At 45.5% G+C, this 27,414-nt stretch overlaps 1 protein-coding gene across 1 annotated transcript in view; it reads left to right on the forward strand.

Moving 5' to 3' along the window:
* Positions 1-27,414, forward strand: part of LOC124720196 (uncharacterized protein C6orf132-like) — a 71,554-nt gene that overhangs the window by 18,193 nt on the left and 25,947 nt on the right. Inside the window, exons 4-7 of the mRNA XM_047245520.1 lie at positions 5,845-6,070; positions 6,104-6,204; positions 10,614-10,766; positions 27,142-27,282. Of these exons, the coding sequence (XP_047101476.1) occupies positions 5,845-6,070; positions 6,104-6,204; positions 10,614-10,766; positions 27,142-27,282 (621 nt within the window). The remainder of the gene's footprint in view (positions 1-5,844; positions 6,071-6,103; positions 6,205-10,613; positions 10,767-27,141; positions 27,283-27,414) is intronic.

Here is a 27,414-nt window from a genome sequence, read left to right on the forward strand (position 1 = left end):
AACTCCACTGATGAGTTACTTCATGGGATGGTGGATAAGTGTCAGACTGCTGGTCAAGATCTTAGGTTGAATCTAAACTCAGCCTAGGGTTTTTAGGTGTCATTTATCACTTCCTTCACCTCCAGCAATGTTTGCTAATGTGAAAAATGTTTCAGAGCCCATGTATAAACGCAGTTCCCCATGTAAAGTAAACTTAAAGCAACCACCTCAAGTGGGACTGTGCTTTGGTGCTCAGACCAACCTCCAAGTTCCTCACACCACTGCTGCCTGTCACTTGTGCCCAAATGTGTGTGTGTGTGCAAAGACCAATAGGTAGGCTACTTATGTGTAGACTCATATCAGGTCCTGGACCTGTTACCATGAGGCTGACACTGGAATTCCCATGGATACCTCACTGATCAATCACTATACCATGCTACAGTTTAGGTATGGCCAGATGTGTGTTTGCTCCAATCACGTGAGTAGACAGCTTCCACAGTGTAATGCTTACTAGCCACACATGACTGTAGACTGTCATTTGGACCCAGGCAAGCTCCGATGAAGTCAACACCTGCTGGATCCTCACTCGTACCCAGATCTAAATGTGCACAGACAGGTTGGCAAGTGTTATTTGTAGACAATGCCATGCCCAGCAGATGGTCAAGTTTGTAGAGTCTCATCTGATGTCTGGCCTAGTCTCATGATATGTGGAAACCCCTTGATGAGCCACTGTAGCATTGCTGCCTATTATATGTGTGGAGATGTGTGTCTACCCAGCCCCATACTCTTTTCTTGTCCCAGGCCCAATCTAACGAGGGCTAACGTTGGTGTCACATGGTAACCTCCCCTAATAATTAATTAACCATTCCTGCCTGCTAGGTTTGCCCAGATTACTTGGATCTGAACATAGGCCAGGTCCACAGAGAGAGCAGTGCCCAGTAACAACTGATGTCTGTAGTTCCCCACCTGGTCCGATGCCTCTAGACTGAGGAGTGCCGACTTCGGAACCCTGTAAATGCCACGTTGAGTTGCTTTACTGTTGCTGCATATTAACTGTACCCATATGTGTGTCTACGTAGACCTGTAGGCAGTACAGTTCCATCTGCGGAGAGCGTGGTGCCCAATTGACAGTCGCATCTGTAGACTGGGCCCACTTTGATAGCATCTCACGAAAGTCTGGCTGATGAGTAACTGTATCATTGCTACCTGTTACCTATGGCCGAAGACTTGTAGATAGGCCACTGCCATAGGAAGTGCAATGTCCAGCAGTTGGTCATATTTGTAGACTCACATACAGCCCTTGGCCCACTCTGGATGATGGCTGACATTGGAATCCCGTAGAAATCTGTCTGGTGAGTGACTTTGCCATCGATACTTGATAGCAGTGCCCATATATGCTTATGCCAAAGACTGACGTTCCAGTCCTATCGAAACCACACTGACCTGTAGTGTGTTCCCTGTATAGTGCCAATCTAGCTAGAGGCTGATATGCGAATGCTGCCTGTTGCTTACCTGCGTAGTGAAGATCTATAATTATCTCACTGAAGACATGATCTTGCTAAGCATTTGCGAATAGTGCCTGCATAAACAGGGCGCATCTCCTGTGCGTATCTAGGTACTAGATAATACAGCAGTGTTCATGTCAGATATACCAGATGATCAAAAAGTCAGTATAAATTTGAAAACTGAATAAATCATAGAATAATGTAGATAGAGAGGTACAAATTGAGACACATGCTTGGAATGACATGGGGTTTTATTAGAACCAAAAAAATACAAAAGTTCAAAAAATGTCGGACAGATGGCGCTTCATCTGATCAGAATAGCAATAATTAGCACGACAAAGTAAGACAAAGATGTTCTTTACAGGAAATGCTCAATATGTCCACCATCATTTCCCAACAATAGCTGTAGTCGAGGAATAATGTTGTGAACAGCACTGTAAAGCATGTCCCGAGTTATGGTGAGGCATTGGCCTCTCATGTTGTCTTTCAGCATCCCTAGAGATGTCGGTCGATCACGATACACTTGCGACGTCAGGTAACCCCAAAGCCAATAATCGCACGGGCTGAGGTCTGGGGACCTGGGAGGCCGAGCATGACGAAAGTGGCGGCTGAGCACACGATCGTCACCAAACGACGCGCGCAAGAGATCTTTCACGCGTCTAGCAATACGGGGTGGAGCGCCATCCTGCATAAACATCATACGTTCCAGCAGGTGTTTATCAGCCAGTCTGGGGATGATGCGATTCTGTAACATATCGGCGTACCTCTCGCCCGTCACGGTAGCAGTTACAAAACCAGAATCACGCATTTTCTCGAAGAAAAAAGGCCCGATAACGGTAGATGTGGTAAATCCAACCCATACCGTGACTTTCTCGTCGCGCAGTGGAGTTTCCACGACAGTTCTAGGATTTTCGGTAGCCCAAATTCTGCAGTTGTGGGCGTTGAGAGACCCACGGACAGTGAAATGAGCTTCGTCGGTCCACAACACGTTACTCGACCAATCGTCATCTTCCGCCATCTTTTGAAACGCCCACACCCCAAATGCCCTCCGCTTCACTAAATCGCCAGGTAACAGTTCACGATGCCGATGGATTTTGTATGGATAGCATCGGAGGGTACCCCAAGTGCCAACCAAACAGTAGTGTACGGAATGCCGGTGCGACGTGCGACTGCACGAGCGCTGACTTCCCCGTGCATAGACGAACCCGCTACAGCCTCCATTTCTTCCTGAGCTGTCTCAGCAGCATTACGCCTCGTGCTCGGTCGGCCACTACGGGGTCTATCGTCTAAACAACCCGTGGCTTCGAACTTCGAAATCATTCTCGCCACAACTGCATTTGTTTGTCAACGGACCTTTAGCCGTGCGAATCCCCTTCCTATGGTGATAGGATCGTAACGCTGAACTAACACATTCCCCATTCTGATAATACAGCTTCACTAAAAGCGCCTTTTCAGGTAACGCCAACATGCTGCGACTGCTGGCGCATCTGATTCTCTCTCTCTCTCTCTCTCTCTCTCTCTCTCTCTCTCTCATTACAGCTCCTTTTATACACGATTGTCATGCGCAGTCACTGACATTTTGCTGTCCAGCGCCATCTGTCGGACATCTTGTGAACTTCGTTTTTTTTTTTTTTTTTTTTCCTAATAAAATCCCATGTCATTCCAAGCATGTGTGTCAATTTTTACCTCTCCATCTACGTTATTCTGTGGTTTATTAAGTTTTCAAATTTATAATGACCTTTTGATCAACTGGTGATTTTCAAAATACCACCGAGATACAGTCATCAAGTGATGACTGAGGAAGTATTTTTTTTCTTTTTTAGTTGGCATGTCTCTCTCGACTCTTTCAGCCGGGATGTCAGTGTTATGCCCTCTGTGAGAGACATGATATTTATTGAAACTGTTCTCTCATTTAAACTGTGTTTGAAGGTAGGAGAGAGATAATACAGCGAGCAGAGCTTCTTGCAGAAATGCTCTCACCGTGAAGTTTCTAAGATAAAGCCGCAAGTAAAGTTGCGAGGTTGGGTCGTGAGTGGTACCAGGACGACGGTTCAATCCCGTCTCCGGCCATCCTGATTTAGGTTTTCCGTGACTTCCCTAAATCCCTCCAGGCAAATGCCGGGATGGTTCCTTTGAAAGGGCACGGCCGACTTCCTTCCCCATCCTTCCCTCACCCGAGCTTGCGCTCCGTCTCTGATGACCTACTCTCCTCCTCCTCCTCCTCCTCCTCCTGGTACCGGGATAGCTCAGCTGGTAAGAGCATGAACGGCGGAGGTCCTGGGTTCAAGACCCAGCATGGTACACAGTTTTAATTTTGTTAGAAAGTTTCAAAATAGCACACATTCCACTGTGCAAATCAATTGGATCGAAAGATATTTTGTGGACCTCCGCCACCAGCTAAGGGAGGAATATGTGAAAAATACTAGTTAAAAGAAGAGTCACGACAACAGGATATGTGGTAAGATACTTGGAAGTAACATTCATGATTCTAGGAGTAGCTGTTGATGGTTAAATCTGCAGGGTAAGGCAGAGATTGGAATATGTCCAGCAAGTAATTTGGGACATAGGTTGTGCAAGCACTTCCCTGAGATGAGGAGGTTGACAAAGGAGAGGATGTTGTGGCGAGCCACACCAAACCAATCAGAACACAAGTTAAAAATGTAGAAAGAGATGGAAGTGAGTAGAAAATAGATAATTAGATAGAGAAAATGCTCGGCCAGTAGATCCTGAGCCCCACATTGGCTCACTATTCAATATTACACTGCCGGAAAAAAAATTAGTAGACCTGGAAACACGACGTCCATGTTGATTACATGTGCCACCTGGGAGATAGCAGATATGTTGATCATGGTTTCAATGTCGTCCGCCAACAGATAGCGTAGTGGCATTGCTACCAGAGGGTCATATGTCTCTACCATTTAGTATGGAATCCTCACAGCAAAGGTTCAGTGAGGTGCAGACGTGTGAAGAAAGCCGGCTACCATGCCAGATGGCACAGGGATTGCCACACCGGCTAGCTGAGGAGGATATCCTGGGTTCGAATCCTGATCTGGTACACATTTTCAGTCATTGCCATCGATTCCGTGCAGCTGACAGCAGTGATCCTACCCTCAATTTACATATAATTCTGGTATCAGTGATCTCGTGAACATTCCCACACCCATAGATGAGGTTCCGGATGTCCATGCGGCCCAGATGACTGCGTTTTGTCACCTGTGATGATTTTTGTAAAAAAAAAAAAAAGTTTGAATGATTTTGGGACTCTTCTTTCAAATCACAGCACACCTCCACACAACCTCGTTCTTGTTCAGCGGTCGGTGGTCGTCTCACGAACTTGTCAGCCATCCTTTTCATTTCCAAAGCTGCTTCTACAATTTTTGCAAAAACAGACATAATGTCTGATGGCATAGCAGCAATCAGTGATTGTATAATGTTACTTATAATGCGTCTTAATTGCAATTTTTTTTTTATTCATATGACCGGTTTCGGTTCATTCAGAACCATCTTCAGATCTGATATTTCAGTTACAGGAGTAACCCGTCTAAATCCAGCATGTGAAAGTTGCTAGATTTGGACGGGTTACTCCTGTAACTGAAATATCGGATCTGAAGATGGTTCTAAATGAACCGAAACCGGTCATATGAATAAAAAAAATTGCAATCAAGACGGATTATAAGTAACATTATGCTTATACAATTCGCTGCGCTGTACTCCAAGTCTCTCCAGATAGCTCCGCAGTTTCTTCAGTGGTCGTTGATTACACGAAAGTTTCTCAAAATTGTCATGTGTTCGGATCGTGGAAGGACGACCAGAACGAGGTTTGTCGTCAGCTGACGTTTCGCAATTTTTGAAACGGGAAAAACCACTGAAACACTTCAGCTTTCCCCATACCACCGTCCTTGTACGCCGTTCGCAACATTTCAAGAACTTCTGTTCCACTTTTTCCGAGCAAGAAAGTGGAATTAACCGCAGCACACTGTTCACGAAAATCTGCCATTGCAAAAACGAGAAAAACAGTTGTCACTGTAAACTCTGCTGAAACCACTCCCGACCTTCAACGACGGCACTTGGCGTGACTCAGGAATGTTCGTTCTATGCGCTCCTAGCGGCCAAACGTGTTACTACAAGCGCTCTGCGAAACAAAAAAATTAGTTCGGTTTCGTTTGGGTTCCCCGTCGTAGATAATTTTCGTTCTGTGCTGTGTCCGCTCCTCCGTAACACCGCAAGGTGACTGATGCATCACACGAGACTGCGAAATTGCCGTCACTTCCTGAACACACCTCATTTGCGGTGTGTGTGTGTGACGTTTCGGCCACTTGTCGGAGCGCATCATCAGGGCACTACGGCCTGCGTGTTGCAGCGAGGTGCGGCGCACGGTGCGCTTCTCCGAGAGCACAGTGCTGCCCCCGGACTCGCCGCTGCTGCCTCCGCCCCCGGAGATGATCACGCCGCCCCCCATCCCGACGCCGGACTCGGCCACCAGCGACGACGGCGGCGGCGCCGGGGGCGGCGTCACAAAGTTCTTCCCGTCGTCGCCGCCCCCAGTCCCAGCGACCATCCCGCCGCCCCCAGACGAGGAGCTGGCGGTGGAGGCCGTGGAGGCGGCGCGTGACGCGCAGCTGGAGGCGGAGGCGGACGAGCACGCTTTCGCCGCCCCCGATGCGGGCAGGCTGGGGGCGAAACCGTCTGCGGCCAGGCAGCTCTTCGGGGATAACTACAGGTGCGTATCCGAGACGAGTACAGTACACAGAAGAATGGAAAAGAAAATTGAGGATCTGTTAGATGACGATCAGTTTTGCTTCAGAAAAGATAAAGGCATTAGAGAGGCAGTTCTGACGCTGCAGTTGACAATGCAGGGTAATTCAAAAAGTCGCAGTACACTATAGTATATAAAAAACCCTGTAGGAATGTGGAATATTCCTGTACAGTATGTGTTAGCTATGATATGTACTGAAAATGGGCGCGATCTTGAAATCGGCCATCTTGGAGCAATCGGCCATCTTGGAGCAATCGGCCATCTTGGAGCAATCGGCCATCTTGGAGCAATCGGCCATCTTGGAGCAATCGGCAAAGAAATCGGCCATCTTGAAGAAATTGGCCATCTTGAAGAAATTGGCCATCTTGAAGAAATCGGCCATCTTGAAGAAATCTGCCATCTTGAAGAAATCGGCCATCTTGGAGAAATCGGCCATCTTGGAGAAATCGGCCATCTTGGAGAAATCGGCCATCTTGGAGAAATCGGCCATCTTGAAGAAATCGGCCATCTTGAAGAAATTGGCCATCTTGAAGAAATTGGCCATCTTGAAGAAATCGGCCAAGAAATCGGCCATCTTGAAGAAATCGGCCAAGAAATCGGCCATCTTGGAGAAATCGGCCATCTTGAAGAAATCGGCCAAGAAATCGGCCATCTTGAAGCTATGTGGGAAGGGGGTTGTGTGCTATCAGACAACATCAGCATTTGTACAGGTTCATTACTGTAATCATTGCAAAATAGCAGTTACGGTTCAAACGCTACTACACATTTTGGATGGAATTACAGGCTGGACTGTTCTCCATAAAGGACAGTCGGTTAGTGTGTTCAACATGGCGATCCTGATCGTCCCCAGTCAATGCACATTTGAAGGCGCCGAATCCCGTCAGCCTGCACTCGCAGAAGGATTACAGCAGAAACGCTGGCACACGCTTCTTCAGTGCATCGCTCGAGGTGCTGTCTGTTTCCTATTTTTCTCTGCTGATGTTACCTGATATATCGCAACACACACTTTCCATTAAAAAAAATTGACTTTAATTCAAGATGGCCTATGTTCACTAAATGTCGTAATAGATAGAGCACCTCACATGTACTTTACTGGAATATTCAGATTTCCCCGTTCCTGGTGGGTTTTTGAGATAACAGTGTACCACCACATTTGACTCACCATGTAGCAGTAAGACGGAAGAAAAATTAAGAGACACTCATACGATTTGTCGGCCTGGAAAAAGCATTCATAAAATACTACGAAATGTTTGATATCCTGAGGAAAGTTGGGGTGAGCACTAGGTAATAATTGGAAATATACAATATGTAGAAGAGCCGAGAAGGAATGGTAGGCCAAGAACGAAATGGTCGTTTTAAAAAGTGTGTAAGACAGGGATGTAGCCTGTTGTTCAATCAGTACTTCGGAGAAAAGAAAAGTTCAAAAGTCGGATTAAAATTTAACATGAAAGCATGTCAGTAGTAACATTCGCTGTCTTCAGTGCAAGTGAAGAAGAATTACAGGATCTGCTGAATCGAATGTTCACTCTAATTCAGTACAGGACTGAGAGTAAATCGAAGAAAGACGAAAGTAATGAGAAGTAGCAGAAATGTGGTCAGCGAGAAACTTAACATCAGAATTGGGGATGACGAAGTGAATGAAGTTAAGGAATTCTACTATAGGGGCAGCAAAATAACCAATGACAGACGGAGCAACGAGGACATCGAAAGGAGACTAGCACTGACAAAAAGGGCATTCCTGGCCAAGAGAAGACAACTAGTGTCAGACATAGGCAATAACTTGAGGAAGAATTTTCTGAGAATGTACGTTTGGAGTACAGCGTTGTATGGTAGTATACATGGACTGTGGGAAAACCGGAACTAAAGCATTTGAGACGTGATGCTATAAAGAATGTTGAAGATGAGGTAAGGAATAAGGAGATTCTGCGCACAATCGGCTAGGAAAGGAATATAAGGAGACAACTGGAAAGAAGAAGGTAGGACATCTGTTAAGACATCAAGGAATAACTTCCTTGCTAGTAGAGGGAGCTGTAGACATTATAATACATCCAGTAAATGACTGAGGATGTGGGTTGCTAGTGCTACTTTGAGATCAAGAGGTTCGCACAGGAGAGAAATTCATGACGGGCCACATAAAACCAGTCAAAAGACTGATGGAAAAAAAATCTATATCTCTAGTATTGCGAAAGTTGGGTACCTGGTCGAACTATAAAAATAGCTACACCTATGTATTACCGCACGGGGGGTTGTTAGATGAGAAGCGATGAGAGATTCGTGAGACAAACCAAACTTGGAAACTTTGAAAGAAACGAGGAATGTGGGTGAATGTGAAGGAATGAGGTGGAACATTTACCATATTACAAATACAAGAAGTGTTAGATCCATTATGTCAAGCAATTAAGTTGAATCGTTATACACGCCCTTTCACCTCACTCTTTTCCAGGTATGATTACTACACTACTGGCCATCAAAATTGCTACACCAAGAAGAAATGCAAATGATAAACGGGTATTCATTGGGCAAATATATTATATTAGAACTGACATCTCATTACATTTTCACGCAATTTGCGTGAATAGATCCTGAGAAATCAGTACCCAGAACAACCACCTCTGGCCGTAATAACGGCCTCGATACGCCTGGGCATTGAGTCAAACAGAGCTCGGATGGCGTGTACAGGTACAGCTGCCTGTGCAGCTTCAACACGATACCACAGTTCATCGAGAGTAGTGACTGGCGTACTGTGACGAGCCAGTTGCTCGACCACCATTGACCAGACGTTTTCAATTAGTAAGAGATCTGGAGAATGTGCTGGCCAGGGCGGCAGTCGAACATTCTCTGTATCCAGAAAGGCCCGTACGGGACCTGCAACATGCGGCCGTGCATTATCCTGCTGAAATGTAGGGTTTCGCAGGGATCGAATGGAGGGTAGAGCCACGGGTCGTAACACATCTGAAATGTCCACTGTTCAAAGTACCGTCAATGCGAACAAGAGGTGACCGAGACGTGTAACCAATGGCACCCCGTACCATCACGCCGGGTGATACGCCAGTATGGCGATGACGATTACACGCTTCCAATGTGCGTTCACCGCGATGTCGCAAAACACGGATGCGACCATCAAGATGCTGTAAACAGAACCTGGATTCAACCGAAAAAATGACGTTTTGCCATTCGTGGACCCAGGTTCGTCGTCGAGTGCACCATCGCAGGCGCTCCTGTCTGTGATGCAGCGTCAAGGGTAACCGCAGCCACGGTCTCCGAGCTGATAGTCCGTGCTGCTGCAAACGTCGTCCAACTGTTCGTGCAGATGGTTGTCGTCTTGCAAAGGTCCCCATCTGTTGACTCAGGGATCGAGACGTGGCTGCACGATCCGTTACAGCCGTGCGGATAAGATGCCTGTCAACTCGACTGCTAGTGATACGAGGCCGTTGGCATCCAGCACGGCGTTCCGTATTACCCTCCTGAACCCACCGATTCCATATGCTGCTAACAGTCATTGGACCTCGAGCAACGCGAGGAGCAATGTCGCGATGCGATAAACCGCAATCGCGACAGGCTACAATCCGACCTTTAACAAAGTGGGAAACGTGATGGTATGCATTTCTCCTCCTTACACGAGGCATCACAACAACGTTTCACCATGCAATGCCGGTCAATTGCTGTTTGTGTATGAGAAATCGGTTGGAAACTTTCCTCGTGTCAGCAAGTTGTAGGTGTCGCCACCGGCACCAACCTTGTGTGAATGCTCTGAAAAGCTGATGATTTGGATATCACAGCATCTTCTTCCTGTCGGTTAAATTTCGCGTCTGTAGCACGTCATCTTCGTGATGTAGCAATTTTAATGGCCAGTAGTGTAGTTTGCGTGGGATTCAGATGAAACAGCGGAACAAAATATGGCGCCCGTGCACTTGTGTGTGTGTGTGTGTGTGTGTGTGTGTGTGTGTGTGAGAGAGAGAGAGAGAGAGAGAGAGAGAGAGAGAGAGAGAGAGAGAGAGGGAGAGAGAGAGAGAGAGAGAGAGGGAGAGAGAACAATAATAATTTTGCAGTGCACCCTCAGTAGTTTTCCAATTTCGTCCCTCAAAAGTTTTCATTGGAACTAAAGATACAAAAAAAGATGTAGCGTAAAATGACAGGGAAATATAGAAAGTCAAGAGGTTGAAGATGAAAAGGAAAATTAAGAAAAATTAAGAAATCCTCCAATCATGGTGCGACAAAAATTTTTTGAAAGGAATTTTTAATTTGAAATGTGGTACTCGCGCATGTGAGCCAGTCACGTCCGTCGACATCGTAGTCTTAGGATACGGACGTAGTTTTGTAAGTACGGAGGTGCGCGATGCGTTTCGGCTGACCGATGTTCGCGCCATCTTCAGGAATGGCGAACTGCCGGCAACGACGGTGCTGCGCCAGTTCGAGGAGGCGAAGCGCGCCAAGCTGTCGCAGTACTACAGCGAGCTGCAGCAACAACAGCAGCGCTTCCACAACCACAACCACAACCACAACCACCACAGCGCCGGCGACGGCAGGCACTCGGACGACGACGATGACGCGGCGTCGACGGCGCTCCGCCGGGACAACAGGCTCATCTCGGCCGCCAGGTATTCCCGCCTCACTGGGCGACCTCTCTCTTTCCTTTTTTATTGTAATTTATTGGCTTTTTATATCAAAAAACTAAAAACCCACCTCGATTGCGAAAAAAGCACCTAGTGTCAAGTGTTAACCCAGGTTTCGGCGTAGATAACTACACCTTCTTCAGAACAACAATAAAACCCACAAGTGCCTAAGAAGACCTTTGTCAATGATTAAAAGAACACCACAGCTGTAAATTTGTAAACGAAAAAGAAAAGGAAAACACAAACAGTACATATGTACAAAGTCAAAACCACTTCTTTTAGATAAGCTAAATCATTATGGTTTGAGGGGGCAGTTGACAAATGGTTTAATTCATACTTAACTAAAAGATTGCAGAAAGTTGAAATAAGTGCTTCATGTAATGTTAAAACAACAGCTGATTCCTCAAACTGGGGGTCCCACAGGGTTCGGTCTTACGTCCTTTACTGTCCTTGATATACATTAATGACTTACCATTCCACATTGATGAAGATGCAAAGTTAGTTCTTTTTGCTGATGATACAAGTATAGTAATAACATCCAAAAACCAAGAACTAATTGATGTAAATGATGTTTTTCACAAAATTATTAAGTGGTTCTCAGCAAACGGACTCTCTTTAAATTTTGATAAAACATAGTATATACAATTCCCTACAGTAAATGGTACAACTCAAGTAATAAATATACACTTTGAACAGAAGTATGTAGCTAAGGTACAATTTTCAAAATTTTTAGGTGTGTCCATTGATGAGAGGTTAAACTGGAAGCAACACATTGATGGTCTGCTGAAACGTCTGAGTTCAGCTACGTATGCTATTAGGGTTATTGCAAATTTTGGTGATAAGAATCTCAGTAAATTAGCTTACTATGCCTACTTTCATTCACTGCTTTCGTATGGCATCATATTCTGGGGTAATTCAGCGTTGATTACTCAAAAATGTGTAATCAGAATAATTGCTGGAGCCCACCCACGGTCATCCTGCAGACATCTATGTAAGGATCTGGGGATTCTCACAGTAACCTCACAGTTTATATATTCACTTATGAAATTTGTTGTTAATAATCCAACCCAGTTCAAAAGTAATAGCAGTGTGCATAGCTATAACACCAGGAGAAAGGATGATCTTCACTATGCAGTGTTAAATCTGACTTTGGCACACAGAAAGGAGTAAATTATGCTTGCCACAAAAGTCTTTGATCACCTACCAAACAGCATCAAAAGCCTGACAGATAGCCAACGAACATTTAAAAATAAATTGAAGGAATTTCTAGATGGCAACTCCTTCTACTCATTGGCTGAATTTTTAGATATAAATTTAGGGAAAAAAAACAACTTAAACATTAGTGTCATGCAATATTTTGGGTAATGTAATATCTTGTACAGACATCTTTTATTAACCTGACACATCATTACGAAGTGTCGTATTCGTGATCTATGGAACAAGTATTAATCTAATCTAATCTCTACTTAACTTAATAGTGTACGCTCCACCTCACACCGGCCTATGTTCGATGGGCCATGACCCGCCATAAATTGCAGCTACAAACGGTCGCTCACTTAAAAGCCCGACCTGCTATCTATGCGCATGTGCAAGACATGGGAAGTTACTTGAATGCGCATGCGCACACGAATACGAAAAAAGTTTATACATGGGTCTTGGCCAAATAGCACTTATATTCCCAACCGTGGATCAACGTATATCAAAAAATGCAATGGATAAAACAAGAGACGAGCTAAATAGGAGATGAAACCTAAAAATAACCTCACACTGTTGCTTATTCTTGTAAAGAAACTTATATATGAAGCTACCTATGACGATGTAGATGAAAATGAAATGGGAGATATGATACTGCGTGAAGAGTTTGACAGAGCACTGAAAGACCTGAGTCGAAACAAGGCCCTGGGAGTAGACAACATTCCATTAGAACTACTGACAGCCTTGGGAGAGCCAGTCCTGACAAGTCTCTACCATCTGGTGAGGAAGGTGTATGAGACAGGCGAAATACCCTCAGACTTCAAGAAGAATATAATAATTCCAATCCCAAAGAAAGCAGGTGTCGACAGAGTTGAAAATTACCGAACAATCAGTTTAATAAGTCACAGCTGCAAAATACTAACGCGAATTCTTTACAGACGAATGGAAAAGCTAGTAGAAGCCGACCTCGGGGAAGATCAGTTTGGATTCCGTAGAAATATTGGAACACGTGAGGCAATACTGACCCTACGACGTATCTTAGAAGCTAGATTAAGGAAAGGCAAACCTATGTTTCTAGCATTTGTAGACTTTAGAGAAAGCGTTTGACACTGTTGACTGGAATATTCGCTTTCAAATTCTGAAAGTGGCAGGGGTAAAATTTAGGGAGCGAAAGGCTATTTACAATTTGTACAGAAACCAGATGGCAGTTATAAGAGTCGAGGGACATGAAAGGGAAGCAGTGGTTGGGAAGGGAGTAAGACAGGGTTGTAGCCTCTCCCCGATGTTATTCAATCTGTATATTGAGCAAGCAGTAAAGGAAACAAAAGAAAAATTCGGAGTAGGTATTAAAATCCATGGAGAAGAAATAAAAACTTTGAGGTGCGCCGATGACATTGTAATTCTGTCAGAGACAGCAAAGGACTTGGAAGAGCAGTTGAACGGAATGGACAGTGTCTTGAAAGGAGCGTATAAGATGAACATCAACAAAAGCAAAACGAGGATAATGGAATGTAGTCAAATTAAATCGGGTGATGCTGAGGGCATTAGATTAGGAAATGAGACACTTCAAGTAGTAGATGAGTTTTGCTATTTTGGGAGGAAAATAACTGATGATGGTCGAAGTAGAGAGGATATAAAATGTATACTGGCAATGGCAAGGAAAGCGTTTCTGAAGAAGAGAAATTTGTTAACTTCGAGTATAGATTTAAGTGTCAGGAAGTCATTTCTGAAAGTATTTGTATGGAGTGTAGCCATGTATGGAAGTGAAACATGGACAATAAATAGTTTGGACAAGAAGAGAATAGAAGCTTTCGAAATGTGGTGCTACAGAAGAATGCTGAAGATTAGATGGGTAGATCACATAACTAATGAGAAAGTATTGAGTAGGATTGGGGAGAAGAGAAGCTTGTGGCACAACTTGACCAGTAGAAGGGATCGGTTGGTAGGACATGTTCTGAGGCATCAAGGGATCACCAATTGAGTACTGGAGGGCAAGGTGGAGGGTAAAAATCGTAGAGGGAGACCAAGAGATGAATACACTAAGCAGATTCAGAAGGATGTAGGTTGCAGTAGGTACTGGGAGATGAAGAAGTTTGCACAGGATAGAGTAGCATGGGGAGCTGCATCAAACCAGTCTCAGGACTGAAGACCACAACAACGACAACCCATGACAACAGGAGAAACTCTTAAAAATTATACCTAAAGCCAATAGTTAGCCTGGGGGGGGGGGGGGGGGGGGCGGCACAGGGGGGAAGTAATCTAAAGACGTCGTGGTAATAAAGATATAGGGATAAAACGTGAGGTGTTCAATGGGCTAAAATCACCTTCATCGTAAAAGGAAAATGAGGATAAAAAGAAAGAAGATGAACAGCTTGACAAACCGCGCTCGCCAATCAGCGCACGCATGTGATAACCCCCAGATCATTAGATTTGCAGGTGTGAAGAACAAAGTAAAGGCGCGAAAGCTTCAAAAAAATTTTTATTTGTTAGTAGGAGTTGGTCGTTAAGGATAATGTCTTTAACATGTTGCAGATGCTTAAAAAATCTGCATTTCCTCGAAAACATCCAGTTTTAAGCCCTTAACCTGGGCATGAAGTAACTCGATATTATCTGGGGAGCTCGGCGAATGAGCCTTTTGCACAAGGTGTTCCGCATAAGTAGAGTCCTTAGTAACGTCACCGCTTCTAGTAGGACTATGCTGTTTATACCTGAGATCCAGAGCTCGCCCCGTTTGCCCGTAGTAAAATTTTGGACAATCCCCGCATGTAATTTTGTATACTCCTGATTCGGAAAGTTTATCGCTCTTACTCTACAAGAAGTGAATTAAATTCCTGTGTAAACTATTATTAGTAGAATAGGCGACTCTGAGATTATGGGCGTACACCGTACTTCGCACGCACCGACTGGCGACGCTCTGCGCTGACTGAACCGAAGCGCGCGCAACCTCTTATCTTTCTCAAACGATTTTACAGAAACTACTCTCTGAAAATAAATGATTTTTGGCTTACTTGTAGCGTTATATGTCAGCTTCGTGCCCATCACCTCGCTAATGACCATTCTTATTGTGATGTACATACTTTAATAAGACACTACGCAAAACTCAAAAAGTTTGCAACGAAATTTAGGGGTCGCTATGATTTTGCGTTTTGTGCGTGTTACACCATATGTTGCTGCGTATGAACTTTAGCTAACATGCTGAATTTTTGTTTAGACTTGGGAGGAGATCTCTATCTGCCTCCGATCTCGAGGAAATGGATCCCATGTAGCGCGCTCACTTCCGATCTCACGCCAGCGAGAATGAAATACTCGCACCATCTCTCATGTTTCCTAAACCGCTCGAGACATCGAAACGAAAGTTTGGCGAATGATAGCACACAAGGAGGAGAGTGTTTTGCCAATTATTAAACACACGGAACTTTCTTATCTATGGCGATATATCACTACTTATACTTCTTTTTTTATTTATTTCACTCCAGTGACTAATTTTTTAAGAGTTATCGACAGCTAGCGAAACAAGAGCTTCCTAGTACGAAAATAAACATGAAATTTCTTCTTTTATGTTACTGCAAACCGATACTATGAGGTTTTTCGTAAGCTATTGAGCTCTGTAATTGTCAATTACTTGTTTAATGAGGCCCTACGTTTCGGAATTCTGTCTCAATAGCTGCTGTGAGATGAGTTTGGCAAATTACACTGTGACAAAGGAAGTACAATTAAACCAGTCACCAAGAGAAATGTGGCCTTTACTCATAAATGGTGATGCTTCTTCGAATGCGAAAAGGTTAACATCTCACACAAAAACAGATTGGCAATTCTGTTGGAATTTTGGTGGAATCCCCGTAACCCATCGTATTTTTAACACTGAGCGACGGGAAGGATTTTATTCCTTCTCTTGATCTGAGCAGTAATAAAATAATGACGAGCGTTCCTTCAGGCGGAATGATAGGCACATGCCAGATACTGTTTACTCACCTAGGGCTTGCCAAACTGACAATGCGTGATCGCGAATAAATTATTTGTTATTGAGAAAAATAAACAATTGATCTGTCGCACAACACAATGGTGGGTGTATTGTCAGCAGCGAAGGATAATGCGCGCGACAGGAACGCACAAACTATCCATGTGTGCCTTGTCAGATGGAGTTCGAAAAACATTGTCATGAAAGTTGATCTGCCTTTGTCAGCAGTACATTTCAAGAAATTAGATATATCTAATCGTAACACTCTTTTAGGATATTCCTACTTTCGTAATAATACCGACCATTTTCTTCATTTGTGTAGCCTGTTGTATAATTAGTTTATTAATGCTGATAATGTCCATGCAACAATTGAAATGCTTTTTCTCATCACGGCGAACCAATTAAAACATTGTTATTTGTGACTGCTTTTCGACTGTTTCTAGCTTGCATCCACTACATTATTACATCCATATCCAAGTAACCACAGTCAGACTTGTATACTTCAGACCTTGGACGCTTTTTACCACAAGAACAAAGGGATCACACCTGTGGAGATTATCCCTTTCTACACTCCTGGAAATGGAAAAAAGGACACATTGACACCGGTGTGTCAGACCCACCATACTTGCTCCGGACAGTGCGAGAGGGCTGTACAAGCAATGATCACACGCACGGCACAGCGGACACACCAGGAACCGCGGTGTTGGCCGTCGAATGGCGCTAACTGCGCAGCATTTGTGCACCGCCGCCGTCAGTGTCAGCCAGTTTGCCGTGGCATACGGAGCTCCATCGCAGTCTTTAACACTGGTAGCATGCCGCGACAGCGTGGACGTGAACCGTATATGCAGTTGACGGATTTTGAGCGAGGGCGTATAGTGGGCATGCGGGAGGCCGGGTGGACGTACCGCCGAATTGCTCAACACGTGGGGCGTGAGGTCTCCACAGTACATCGATGTTGTCGCCAGTGGTCGGCGGAAGGTGCACGTGCCCGTCGACCTGGGACCGGACCGCAGCGACGCACGGATGCACGCCAAGACCGTAGGATCCTACGCAGTGCCGTAGGGGACCGCACCGCCACTTCCCAGCAAATTAGGGACACTGTTGCTCCTGGGGTATCGGCGAGGACCATTCGCAACCGTCTCCATGAAGCTGGGCTACGGTCCCGCACACCGTTAGGCCGTCTTCCGCTCACGCCCCAACATCGTGCAGCCCGCCTCCAGTGGTGTCGCGACAGGCGTGAATGGAGGGACGAATGGAGACGTGTCGTCTTCAGCGATGAGAGTCGCTTCTGCCTTGGTGCCAATGATGGTCGTATGCGTGTTTGGCGCCGTGCAGGTGAGCGCCACAATCAGGACTGCATACGACCGAGGCACACAGGGCCAACACCCGGCATCATGGTGTGGGGAGCGATCTCCTACACTGGCCGTACACCACTGGTGATCGTCGAGGGGACACTGAATAGTGCACGGTACATCCAAACCGTCATCGAACCCATCGTTCTACCATTCCTAGACCGGCAAGGGAACTTGCTGTTCCAACAGGACAATGCACGTCCGCATGTATCCCGTGCCACCCAACGTGCTCTAGAAGGTGTAAGTCAACTACCCTGGCCAGCAAGATCTCCGGATCTGTCCCCCATTGAGCATGTTTGGGACTGGATGAAGCGTCGTCTCACGCGGTCTGCACGTCCAGCACGAACGCTGGTCCAACTGAGGCGCCAGGTGGAAATGGCATGGCAAGCCGTTCCACAGGACTACATCCAGCATCTCTACGATCGTCTCCATGGGAGAATAGCAGCCTGCATTGCTGCGAAAGGTGGATATACACTGTACTAGTGCCGACATTGTGCATGCTCTGTTGCCTGTGTCTATGTGCCTGTGGTTCTGTCAGTGTGATCATGTGATGTATCTGACCCCAGGAATGTGTCAATAAAGTTTCCCCTTCCTGGGACAATGAATTCACGGTGTTCTTATTTCAATTTCCAGGAGTGTAAATTTTTGTAACAGATCGTACAGATACGCTGGCTTACTAGGCAGCGAGAATATAACCTTGCTTTACTTTCCTGCCTTGATTCTTAATCACATGATTTTATAATATTCCTTGCTTCCTTATTCACTACCCTCTGTCCCTTCTTGAGATCTGAAAACATCACGGAGGCATATGGTGCAATTCCAGCGGCCAATGGCTCATCAGTTACTGAAGTATGCATTTTTCTTGACAGAAGAAAAACAGAACAAAACTATGCAGATATAAATAACAGGAAAGTATAACGTGCTAACGAAGAAAGCTGGAGCGTTTAAATGGCGAAAAACGAAACAGTATCCAAAGGCAATAAAATTCAGTACACAGTAAGGCAAAATTTATCGTATGGGCAATACTACCACTGCTCACATTCGCCGTTCCGATGTGAGCATATGGCCGGGCTGCTTTTCCGCTCTCCGCCTCAAATTTCCCATCGCGCGGCGCGGGAAACTGTGCCGCAACCACAACGCCGCGCGACCTGGCGCAGGCGCGTGTCGCGTCCCAGTCGCGTCGCGTCGCAGTTTGCGCTGTCCCACTTGAACCTGTGGAGTTACAAAAACGCCCGCTGCGCTGCGTCGCGCTATACGCGTCTCAATTTACGCCTAGCCTAACGCATCCCCTAGGGTGGAAGACGTAATATTATTTTTATTTATTTTCTTGTTATACATCTGTCTTATTAACAGCATTGAATTTAATGGCTATACCCATTATGCATAGCAATATTCTCAAGTGTGGCCAGTTCAATTTCTACCGCATCTGTTGCAAGAGGGATAGCTGTAACTCGATGAATATTAGAACGAAAAGAGGCCATCATATGGGCGTACGGATGGGCCGAGTCTGCAGGTATAATATTGTCGGAAAACGTGTTTTTTCCGAAAAATATTAAATTCAATGCTGTTGCCAACCACAGTTAAAGTGAGATCCAAAAAATTTGAGGACCTTGTATCGGATTCTCGCTGCGATGTTGAAGGTTCTTTATTGGCTTTTGGTACTGCCCATAAAGTCAGCTCAACAGGGGGTAGAGTTGAAACTACCTGGCAGATTATAACTGTGTGCCGGGCCGAGACTCGAACTCGGGACCTTTGCCGTTCGCGGGCAAGTGCTCTGCCAACTGAGACGAGGTACTGGCGGAAGTAAATTTGTGAGGACGGGTTGTGAGTCGTGCTTGGGTAGCTCAGTTCATAGAGCACTTGCCCGCGAAAGGCAGAGGTCCCGAGTTCGAGTCTGAGTCCGGTACACCGTTTTAATCTGCCAGGAAGTTTCAAAATCAACGCACACTCCGCTGCAGAGTGAAAATTTCATTCTGCAGGGGTAGAGTTGCTGCCTCTGGATCACGGGGTCCGGCGTTCGATTCCTGGCCGGGCTGGGGATTTCCTGTGCCCGGGGACTGGATGTTTGTGTTGTCCTCATCATGATTCGTGAAAGTGGCTAGATTGGACTGTATGAAGACTGGGACTTTGCACGGGTGCTGACGACCCCGCAGTTCAGTGCCCCAAGAACCAAACCTCATCATCATCATCATCATCAACAGTTGGACGTTGTTTTGCTCTTCCAGGTCGGAGGGCGAACTGTGCTGTGTCCAGAGCGAGACGGATGACGATGACGAGGCGAGCATCAGCAGCACGGCCAGCATTCGCAGGACCATCGAGAGGAATGCGCTGAGGAGGAGTCTGCTCAGGTACACATCGACAGTTTAGTTTAATCTCAGTGTTTCTGCAGTACTGCTTCACCTTCTCACCATTCAGTTTTCTTCCTTCCCTCTCTCCATGTTGTGTGCTCAGGTATACCTCGCCCACTATTTTTTTTTAATCTTCATGTTTTTCCAGTATTCCTTCATATTCTCATCATCCTATTTTTCCCTTCCTTCTGTCCATGTTGTCTGCTCAGGTATACCTCACCCATTGTTTTTTTCTTCACGTTTTTCCAGTATTCCTTCACCTTCTCACCATTCCGCTTTGTCCTTCCTTCCGTCCATGTTGTTCTCGACTTCAGTTCACCTGTCCCTAAAGTCTTGTAAATTGAGTATTTGATTCTTAAAAAAGTTTTTCTCTGTTGTTTCGTATTCGTAGATGTTGTTTCGTTCTAGTCCTTTTCTTATTTCTGTTATCCATTCTGTGCCTTACTTCTTTTTCCAGAAATACAGGAATATGTAAATGGTGCACACTTATCTTGATCTCCAAAATGATGTTAGTTATCATCTCATCATGCGTTTCGGGAAAAATCCCATCATCATGTCTATCAAAATAAGTACAGGGTGTCTTTCTGCTCCACTCTGTAACACTATCAGTGCCCAACTGACATACACAAGTTGACACTGTACGAGGTAAACAATTATGCCAGTAAGTGGTGTTGGTGATAGTAACGCCAATAATATTGGGCGTAATTATTGTTGAGTGGGAAACACATTTGTATAAGAGGGGGTTCAATAAGTATTTCAGCATTTTTTTTTTCGGGAAGCAGGTTGGTTTCATTCAGGATTGCAATACATCATTGCCAATTCTTTTAGCTACAAAACCATATTTTTCAACGTAACCTCCGTTCATTGCGATGGCCTTACACCACCTTACTGGAGAGCCTGTATAGCCATCTGGCACCACTCTACTGGATGACGTCAGAGTCAACGTCCTGCTCCATCAGTAACCTCCCCATCACCCACTTACTGCTTCTCACAGTGTGTGTCCTTCATTGGGCTGAACAGATGGAAGCCAGAAGGTACGAGGTCTGCGTTGTGTGGGGTGGATGAGGAAGAACAGTCCGACCAACTTTTGTGAGCTCCTCTCAGTTGCGCAGCCTCGTGCGATGCACGAGCAACTCTGCTCAGATGGTCCTTCTTTGCTCTTGTGGTGTTCTGTTCGGTGGTAAGTAAGTCGATGGGCACACATACCTTTGGGTACCCCAATTGGTGGACGAGTGTGTCAGAGAGGTCGAGTCATGCATCGAGGTGTTTCATTGTGATCCACCGATAACATCGGACGAGAGTGTCCACACGTTCCGGGAGTCACCACTGTACGGCTGGCTGGCTGGGGGAGACGGGACAGGGATACGCAACCTTGTTGTGATGGACACTTCGCCCAACGACTCACCATGCTTTTGTTCACTGCCAGTTCCCTGTGGACATTCCTCGAGCTCCTAAGAATATCTGCGATGCTCTGCTTTTCTGCCAAAAGAAACTCATTGACAGGTGTCTACTTGGGTGCCACTCTGTTACAGATGCCATTTTGGAGGCTGCGTATAGCACCGGCAGCTATTGGAACTTCATGAAACTGTAGGGGCTGAAGTGGAAATATTCCAAGATGTCTCACAACAAATTTCGCATTTTTTTTTTCAGCCGAAATTGGCCAGGGAAAACAAAGTGTTGCATCCCTTATCGAACGCCGCTCGTGTTATTTATAAGGTACGCTCAAAAAGTTTCCAATTCAGGGTTTTGCTGCAGCGTAATGCAACGTAGCGCTACTCCAGTGCGGGTATATAAGCACCGACATGTAGGAATGGCTCAGTGTGACATTCTTGTCTTTCCAGTGTACTTCCGGTAAGCGCAGAAACATGAGCTATAGCAACTTAATTACCGAATGCGTCTAAGCAGGCCCAGCCTGCTGTTATTGCTGTCTCGGCTGCCGAAGAACAGATACTTGTACACATCCACCGAAGACTGAAGAAAGTGTATGGGATAGGAAGTCTGTCAGAAAGCACCGTTGTGGAATGGTGCGCCAAGTTCCGCGCCGCTTGCGATACGACCCGGGGCACCGCTTGATCTGGGAGGCAGGCCAGCCCCGTCCGTTACTGACAACTCAACTGGTCTATCCTTCAGCACCCAGTCCATAGTCCTGACCTCTTCCCAGGCGATTATGACGCCTTCAGTCCCTTAAAGATGGGCCTCGACGTGGACGATTCCTGATCGATGTGCCACAGGCAGTTCTGGACATCTACACGCAACACGACACGGTGTGTGACCAAACGGCTATCCTCAGACTGGGCTGTCGCTGGTGTGAGAGCCTCAATACTCGCGGCCATTTTCCCTGATTTTTGTGATTGCCCCATTATAAGTAAGGGAAGTTCTTACCAAACAAATCATGCTTTACTAAAAAGACCCTAAATCAAAAATTTCATAGCTACTGGAATTTGAACATAGGAAGTGACACATGTCGAAAGAGATGAAAATAAAAATTTCAGCCAAAGTGTTTAACAGCAAGGTTACATGGCACAGTAAAAAGTGTATCAATAAATACACTACTGGCCATTAAAATTGCTACACCAAGAAGAAATGCAGATGATAAACAGAACAACCACCTCTGGCCGTAATAACGGCCTTGATACGCCTCGGCATTGAGTCAAACAGAGCTTAGATGGCGTGTACAGGTACAGCTGCCCATGCAGCTTCAACACGATACCACAGTTCATCAAGAGTACTGACTGGCATATTGTGACGAGCCAGTTGTTCGGACACCATTGACCAGACGTTTTCTATTGGTGAGAGATCTGAAAAATGTGCTGGCCAGGGCAACAGTCGAACATTTTCTGAATTCAAAAGGCCCGTACAGGACCTGCAACTTCCAGTCGTGCATTATCCTGCTGAAATGTAGGGTTTCACAGGGATCGAATGTAGGGTAGAGCCACGGGTCGTAACTCACCTGAAATGTAACATCCACTGTTCAAACTGCCGTCAATGCGAACAAGAGGTGACCGAGACGTGTAACCAATGGCACCCCATACCAGCACGCCGGGTGATACGCCAGTATGGCCATGACGAATACACGCTTCGAATGTGTGTTCACCGCGATGCCGCCAAACACGAATGCGACCATCGTGATGCTGTAAACAGAACCTGGATTCGTCCAAAAAATGACGTTTTGCCATTCGTGCACCCAGGTTCGTCGTCGAGTACACCATCGCAGGCGTCCCTGTCTGTGATGCAGCGTGAAGGGTAACCGCAGCCACGGTCTCCGAGCTGATAGTCCGTGCTGCTGCAAACGTCGTCGAACTGTTCGTGCAGATGGTTGTTGCCTTGCCAACGTCCCCATCTGTTGACTCAGGGATCGAGACGTGGCTGCACGATCCGTTACAGCCGTGTGGATAAGATGCCTGTCATCTCGACTGCTAGTGATACGAGGCCGTTGGATCTAGCACGGCGTTCCGTATTACCCTCCTGAACCCACCGATTCCATATTCTGTTAACGGTCATTGCATCTTGACCGACGCGAGCAGCAATGTCGCGATACGATAAACCGCATTTCTCCTCCTTACGCGAGGCATCACCAGGCAACGCCGGTCAACTGCTGTTTGTGTATGAGAAATCGGTTGGAAAGTTTCGACATGTTGTAGGTGTCGCCACCGGCGCCAACACTGTGTGAATGCTGTGGAAACCTAATCATTTGCATATCACAGCATCTTCTTCCTGTCGGTTAAATTTCGCGTCTGCAGGACGTCATCTTCGTGGTGTAGCAATTGTAATGGCCAGTAGTATATAAAAATATATTGGCACATATGATAATACGGAATGTCGTAGGGTGTGACAAAAAACTCCGCATTCATTTTAATAGAACTGATGATGCGCCCTCCTGGAACTCATCATAAGATGATAAGTAAATTTATTTTGGCGTCCAACACAAATATTGCATCATTTTTAGTGCGAATCTGGTCGCAGATGCCCTGAGAGGCATTTTGTCTAAAGTGATAAAAAGAGTAACAATTCTTACATTTAGCGGCACCATCGAAAGAGGATTAATCTTCACTTTTTCATTGCTTAAGGTATTTTCTGGATATTTTGCTAGCTCTTCTCTTGACATCTCTTTTCTCAGTTGTTTGTGCTGCGTATTACACCTTCGTTTTTTGTGATAATGTGTGTTTTTACTACCTATTTGTTCAGCTTATTGTTCACAGTTACGCATTCACATACATGTAAAGACCCTGACCTTGCCAGTGTGCTACACTGTTTTAGTTTAGAGATTCTGGATAACATGTTGTAGATATTTTTTTAGTCAAACTAGTTGCTCTCTCCAATGCAAATTTTTCTAGTCCCTCCTGTTGCGTAGTTTCTCCAAGGTTTTTAAACTTACAAAGCTGCTCTCTATTTACTTATTTGCTTCTGTGTATGTTGTTGCATTTTTTTCCTTTAGAATCCTGTCTTTTCAGCTGCCATTCTGTGTCCAATTCTATTTTTCCCAAAAGATTTATTTGAGTAACTGTTTCTGCCGTGTTTTCTGGAAGTATTGCAAAGTCGAATACAAAAGTCGGACAGCTTGCCTTAGTTCCATTTCATTTTTATCCCACAATTACTGGTTTAGTTCCCATGTCTCTAGCCCCATTCCCCGTACCGCGTTCAAAATTCCCGTCATGCGGCCATAATTACGTTGGAAACCTTCATATGTGAATCACGTGAGTACAAGCAACAGTTCTGCCCATGCGCGACTGTTCATTTATACCTTGTGTATGCGATACTACGCGATCTGTATATGTGAGTATCGCTATCCAATGACTTTAGCCACCTCTGAGTAGTTACCAACTGTGGAACCCGGAAATTCCTAAAGCTACAAACTTGGGAGCAAGGCGCTCCAACCTCGAAAAAATTTGGGAAGTAAACCTTAACATGCGATGTCAACTATTAGACGTCGTCATGTTCCTGAGATCCTTGCACTTTTCTGTGTGTAAAATTGTTGTTGTTGTTATGGTGGTGGTGGTGGTGGTGGTGGTGGTGGTGTTGCTGTTGCTGGTCGTCTTCAGTCCTGAGACTGGTTTGATGCAGCTCTCCATGCTACTCTATCCTGTGCAAGCTTCTTCATCTCCCAGTACCTACTGCAACCTACATCCTTCTGAATCTGCTTAGTGTATTCATCCCTTGGTCTCCCTCTGCGATTTTTACCCTCCACGCTGCCCTCCAATGCTAAATCTGTGATCTCTTGTTGCCTCAGAACATGTCCTACCAAACGGTCCCTTCTTCTAGTCAAACTGTGCCACAAATTCCTCTTCTCCCCAATTCTGTTCAGTACCTCCTCATTAGTTACGTGATCTACCCATCGAATCTTCAGCATTCTTCTGTAGCACCACATTTCGAAAGTTTATATTCTCCTCCTGTCTACAATGTTTATCGCCCACGTTTCACTTCCATACATGGCTACACTCCATACAAATACTTTCAGAAAAGAGTTCTTAACACTTAAATCTATACTTGACGTTAACAAATTCCTCTTCTTCAAAAACGCTTCCCTTGCCATAGTTTACATTTTATTTCCTCTCTGCTTCGACAATCATCAGTTATTTCTCTTCCCAAATAGCAAAACTCATCTACTACTTGAAGTGTCTCATTTCCTAATCTAATTCCCTCAGCACAACCTGATTTAATTCGACTACATTCCATAATCCTCGTTTTGCTTTTGTTGATGTTCATCTTATATCCTCCTTTCAAGATACTGTCCATTCTGTTCAACTGCTCTTCCAAGTCCTTTGCTGTCTCTGACAGAATTACAATGTCATTGGCGAACCTCAAAGTTTTTATTTCTTCTCCATGGATTTTAATACCTACTCCGAATTTTTGTTTCCTTTACTGCTTGCTCAATATACAGATTGAATAGCATCGGGGAGAGGCTACAACCCTTTCTCACTCCCTTCCCAACCACTGCTTCCCTTTCGTGCCCCTCGACTCTTATAACTGCCATCTGGTTTCTGTACAAATTGTAAATAGCCTTTCGCTCCCTGTATTTGACCCCTGTCACCTTCACAGTTTGAAAGAGAGTATGCCAGTCAACATTGTCAAAAGCTTTCTCCACGTCTACAAATGGTAGAAACGAAGGTGGGTCTTTCTTTATCCTAGGGTCAGTATTGCCTCGTGTGTTCCAAAGTTTCTACAGAACCCAAACTGATCTTCCCCGATGTCGGCTTCTACCAGTTTTTGCATTCGTCTGGAAAGAATTCCTGTTACTGTTTTGCAGCCTTGACTTACTAAACCGATAGTTCGGTAATTTTCACATCTGTCTACACCTGCTTCCTATGGGCTCGTTATTACGTTATTATTATATTCTTCTTGAAGTCTGAGGGTATTTCGCCTGGCTCACACATCTTGCTCACCAGATGGTAGAGTTTTGTCAGGACTGGCTCTCCCAAGGCTGTCAGTAGTTCCAATGGAATGTTGTCTACTCCCGGGCCCTTGTTTCGACTTTGGTCTTTCCGTGCTCTGTCATATTCTTCACGCAGTATCCATTTCATCTTCATCTGCGTCCTCTTCCATTTTCATAGTATTGTCCTCAAGTACATCGCCCTTGTATAAACCCTCTATATACTCCTTCCATCTTTCCACCTTCCGTTCTGTGCTTAGGACTGGTTTTCCATCTGAGCTCTTGATATTCATACAGGTAGTTCTCTTTTCTCCAAAGGTCACATTAACTTTCCTGCAGGCAGTCCCTATCTTACCCCTAGTGATATATGCCTTTACGTCCTTACATCTGCCCTCTAGCCATCCTTGCTTAGCCATCTTGCCCTTCCTGTCGATCACTTTTTTGGACCTTTTATTCCTTTTCGCCTGCTTCAGTTACCGCGTTTTCATAATTTCTCCTTTCATCAATTAAATTCAATATTTCTTCTGTTACCCAAGGATTTCTACCAGCCCTCGTCTTTTTATCTATTTGATCCTCTGCTGCCTTCACTACATCATCCCTCAGAGCTACTCATTCTTCTTCTACTGTATTTCTTTCCCCCATTCCTGTCAGTTGTTCCCTTATGCTCTCCCTGAAACTCTATACAACCTCTGGTTTAGTTTATCCGGGTCCCATCTCCTTAAATTCCCACCTTTTTGCAGCTATTTCGTATGTATTCGCCAATACCAGACTTTAGACTCTCAATAAATGTGGCCTTCCTGTACGGGCATATACGTAACGTAGGAGTGCAGGGTGTGGCACAGAGACCACGACTTACGGGAGTTTGTGTCCGGCCGTGAATCGTGCACGGATAGCCGAAGCGGTTGAGGTGACCGCCATGTGTAAAGCGGGATGTCAGCGTTCGAGCACCGGTCCGTCATTCTAACACATACTCGATGCTGATTCGTATTGGTAACGGCGAATAGATGTCCTGTACAAAATTGGAAAGTTTTCTGTGACGTTTCGAACGTGTGTTGCACTTCATCTTCAGGTACGAGCCCGGGTCGCGCGGCGTGCACCCCAGCCGGCGGGCGCACGGATCCAGCCACGGCGCCTCCGAGGAGTCTCTGGTGGAGCGCATTCGCCGCCTCACCTGCGACCTGGACGGCGAGGAGTCCGAGCCGCCTGCCAGGTTCGTACCCCTGATGATGATGAGTTTCGAGCAGCCGAAACTGCAGTTTGCTAAAAAAAGGAAGATAGCGGCGTACGTGGTGAAACACAGGAGTTCCGCCCAGTCTTCCTCCATCTCTAGTGACCTCGTCAC

Source organism: Schistocerca piceifrons, chromosome 11 (assembly GCF_021461385.2).
Source record: "Schistocerca piceifrons isolate TAMUIC-IGC-003096 chromosome 11, iqSchPice1.1, whole genome shotgun sequence".
NCBI classification, from domain to species: domain Eukaryota; kingdom Metazoa; phylum Arthropoda; class Insecta; order Orthoptera; family Acrididae; genus Schistocerca; species Schistocerca piceifrons.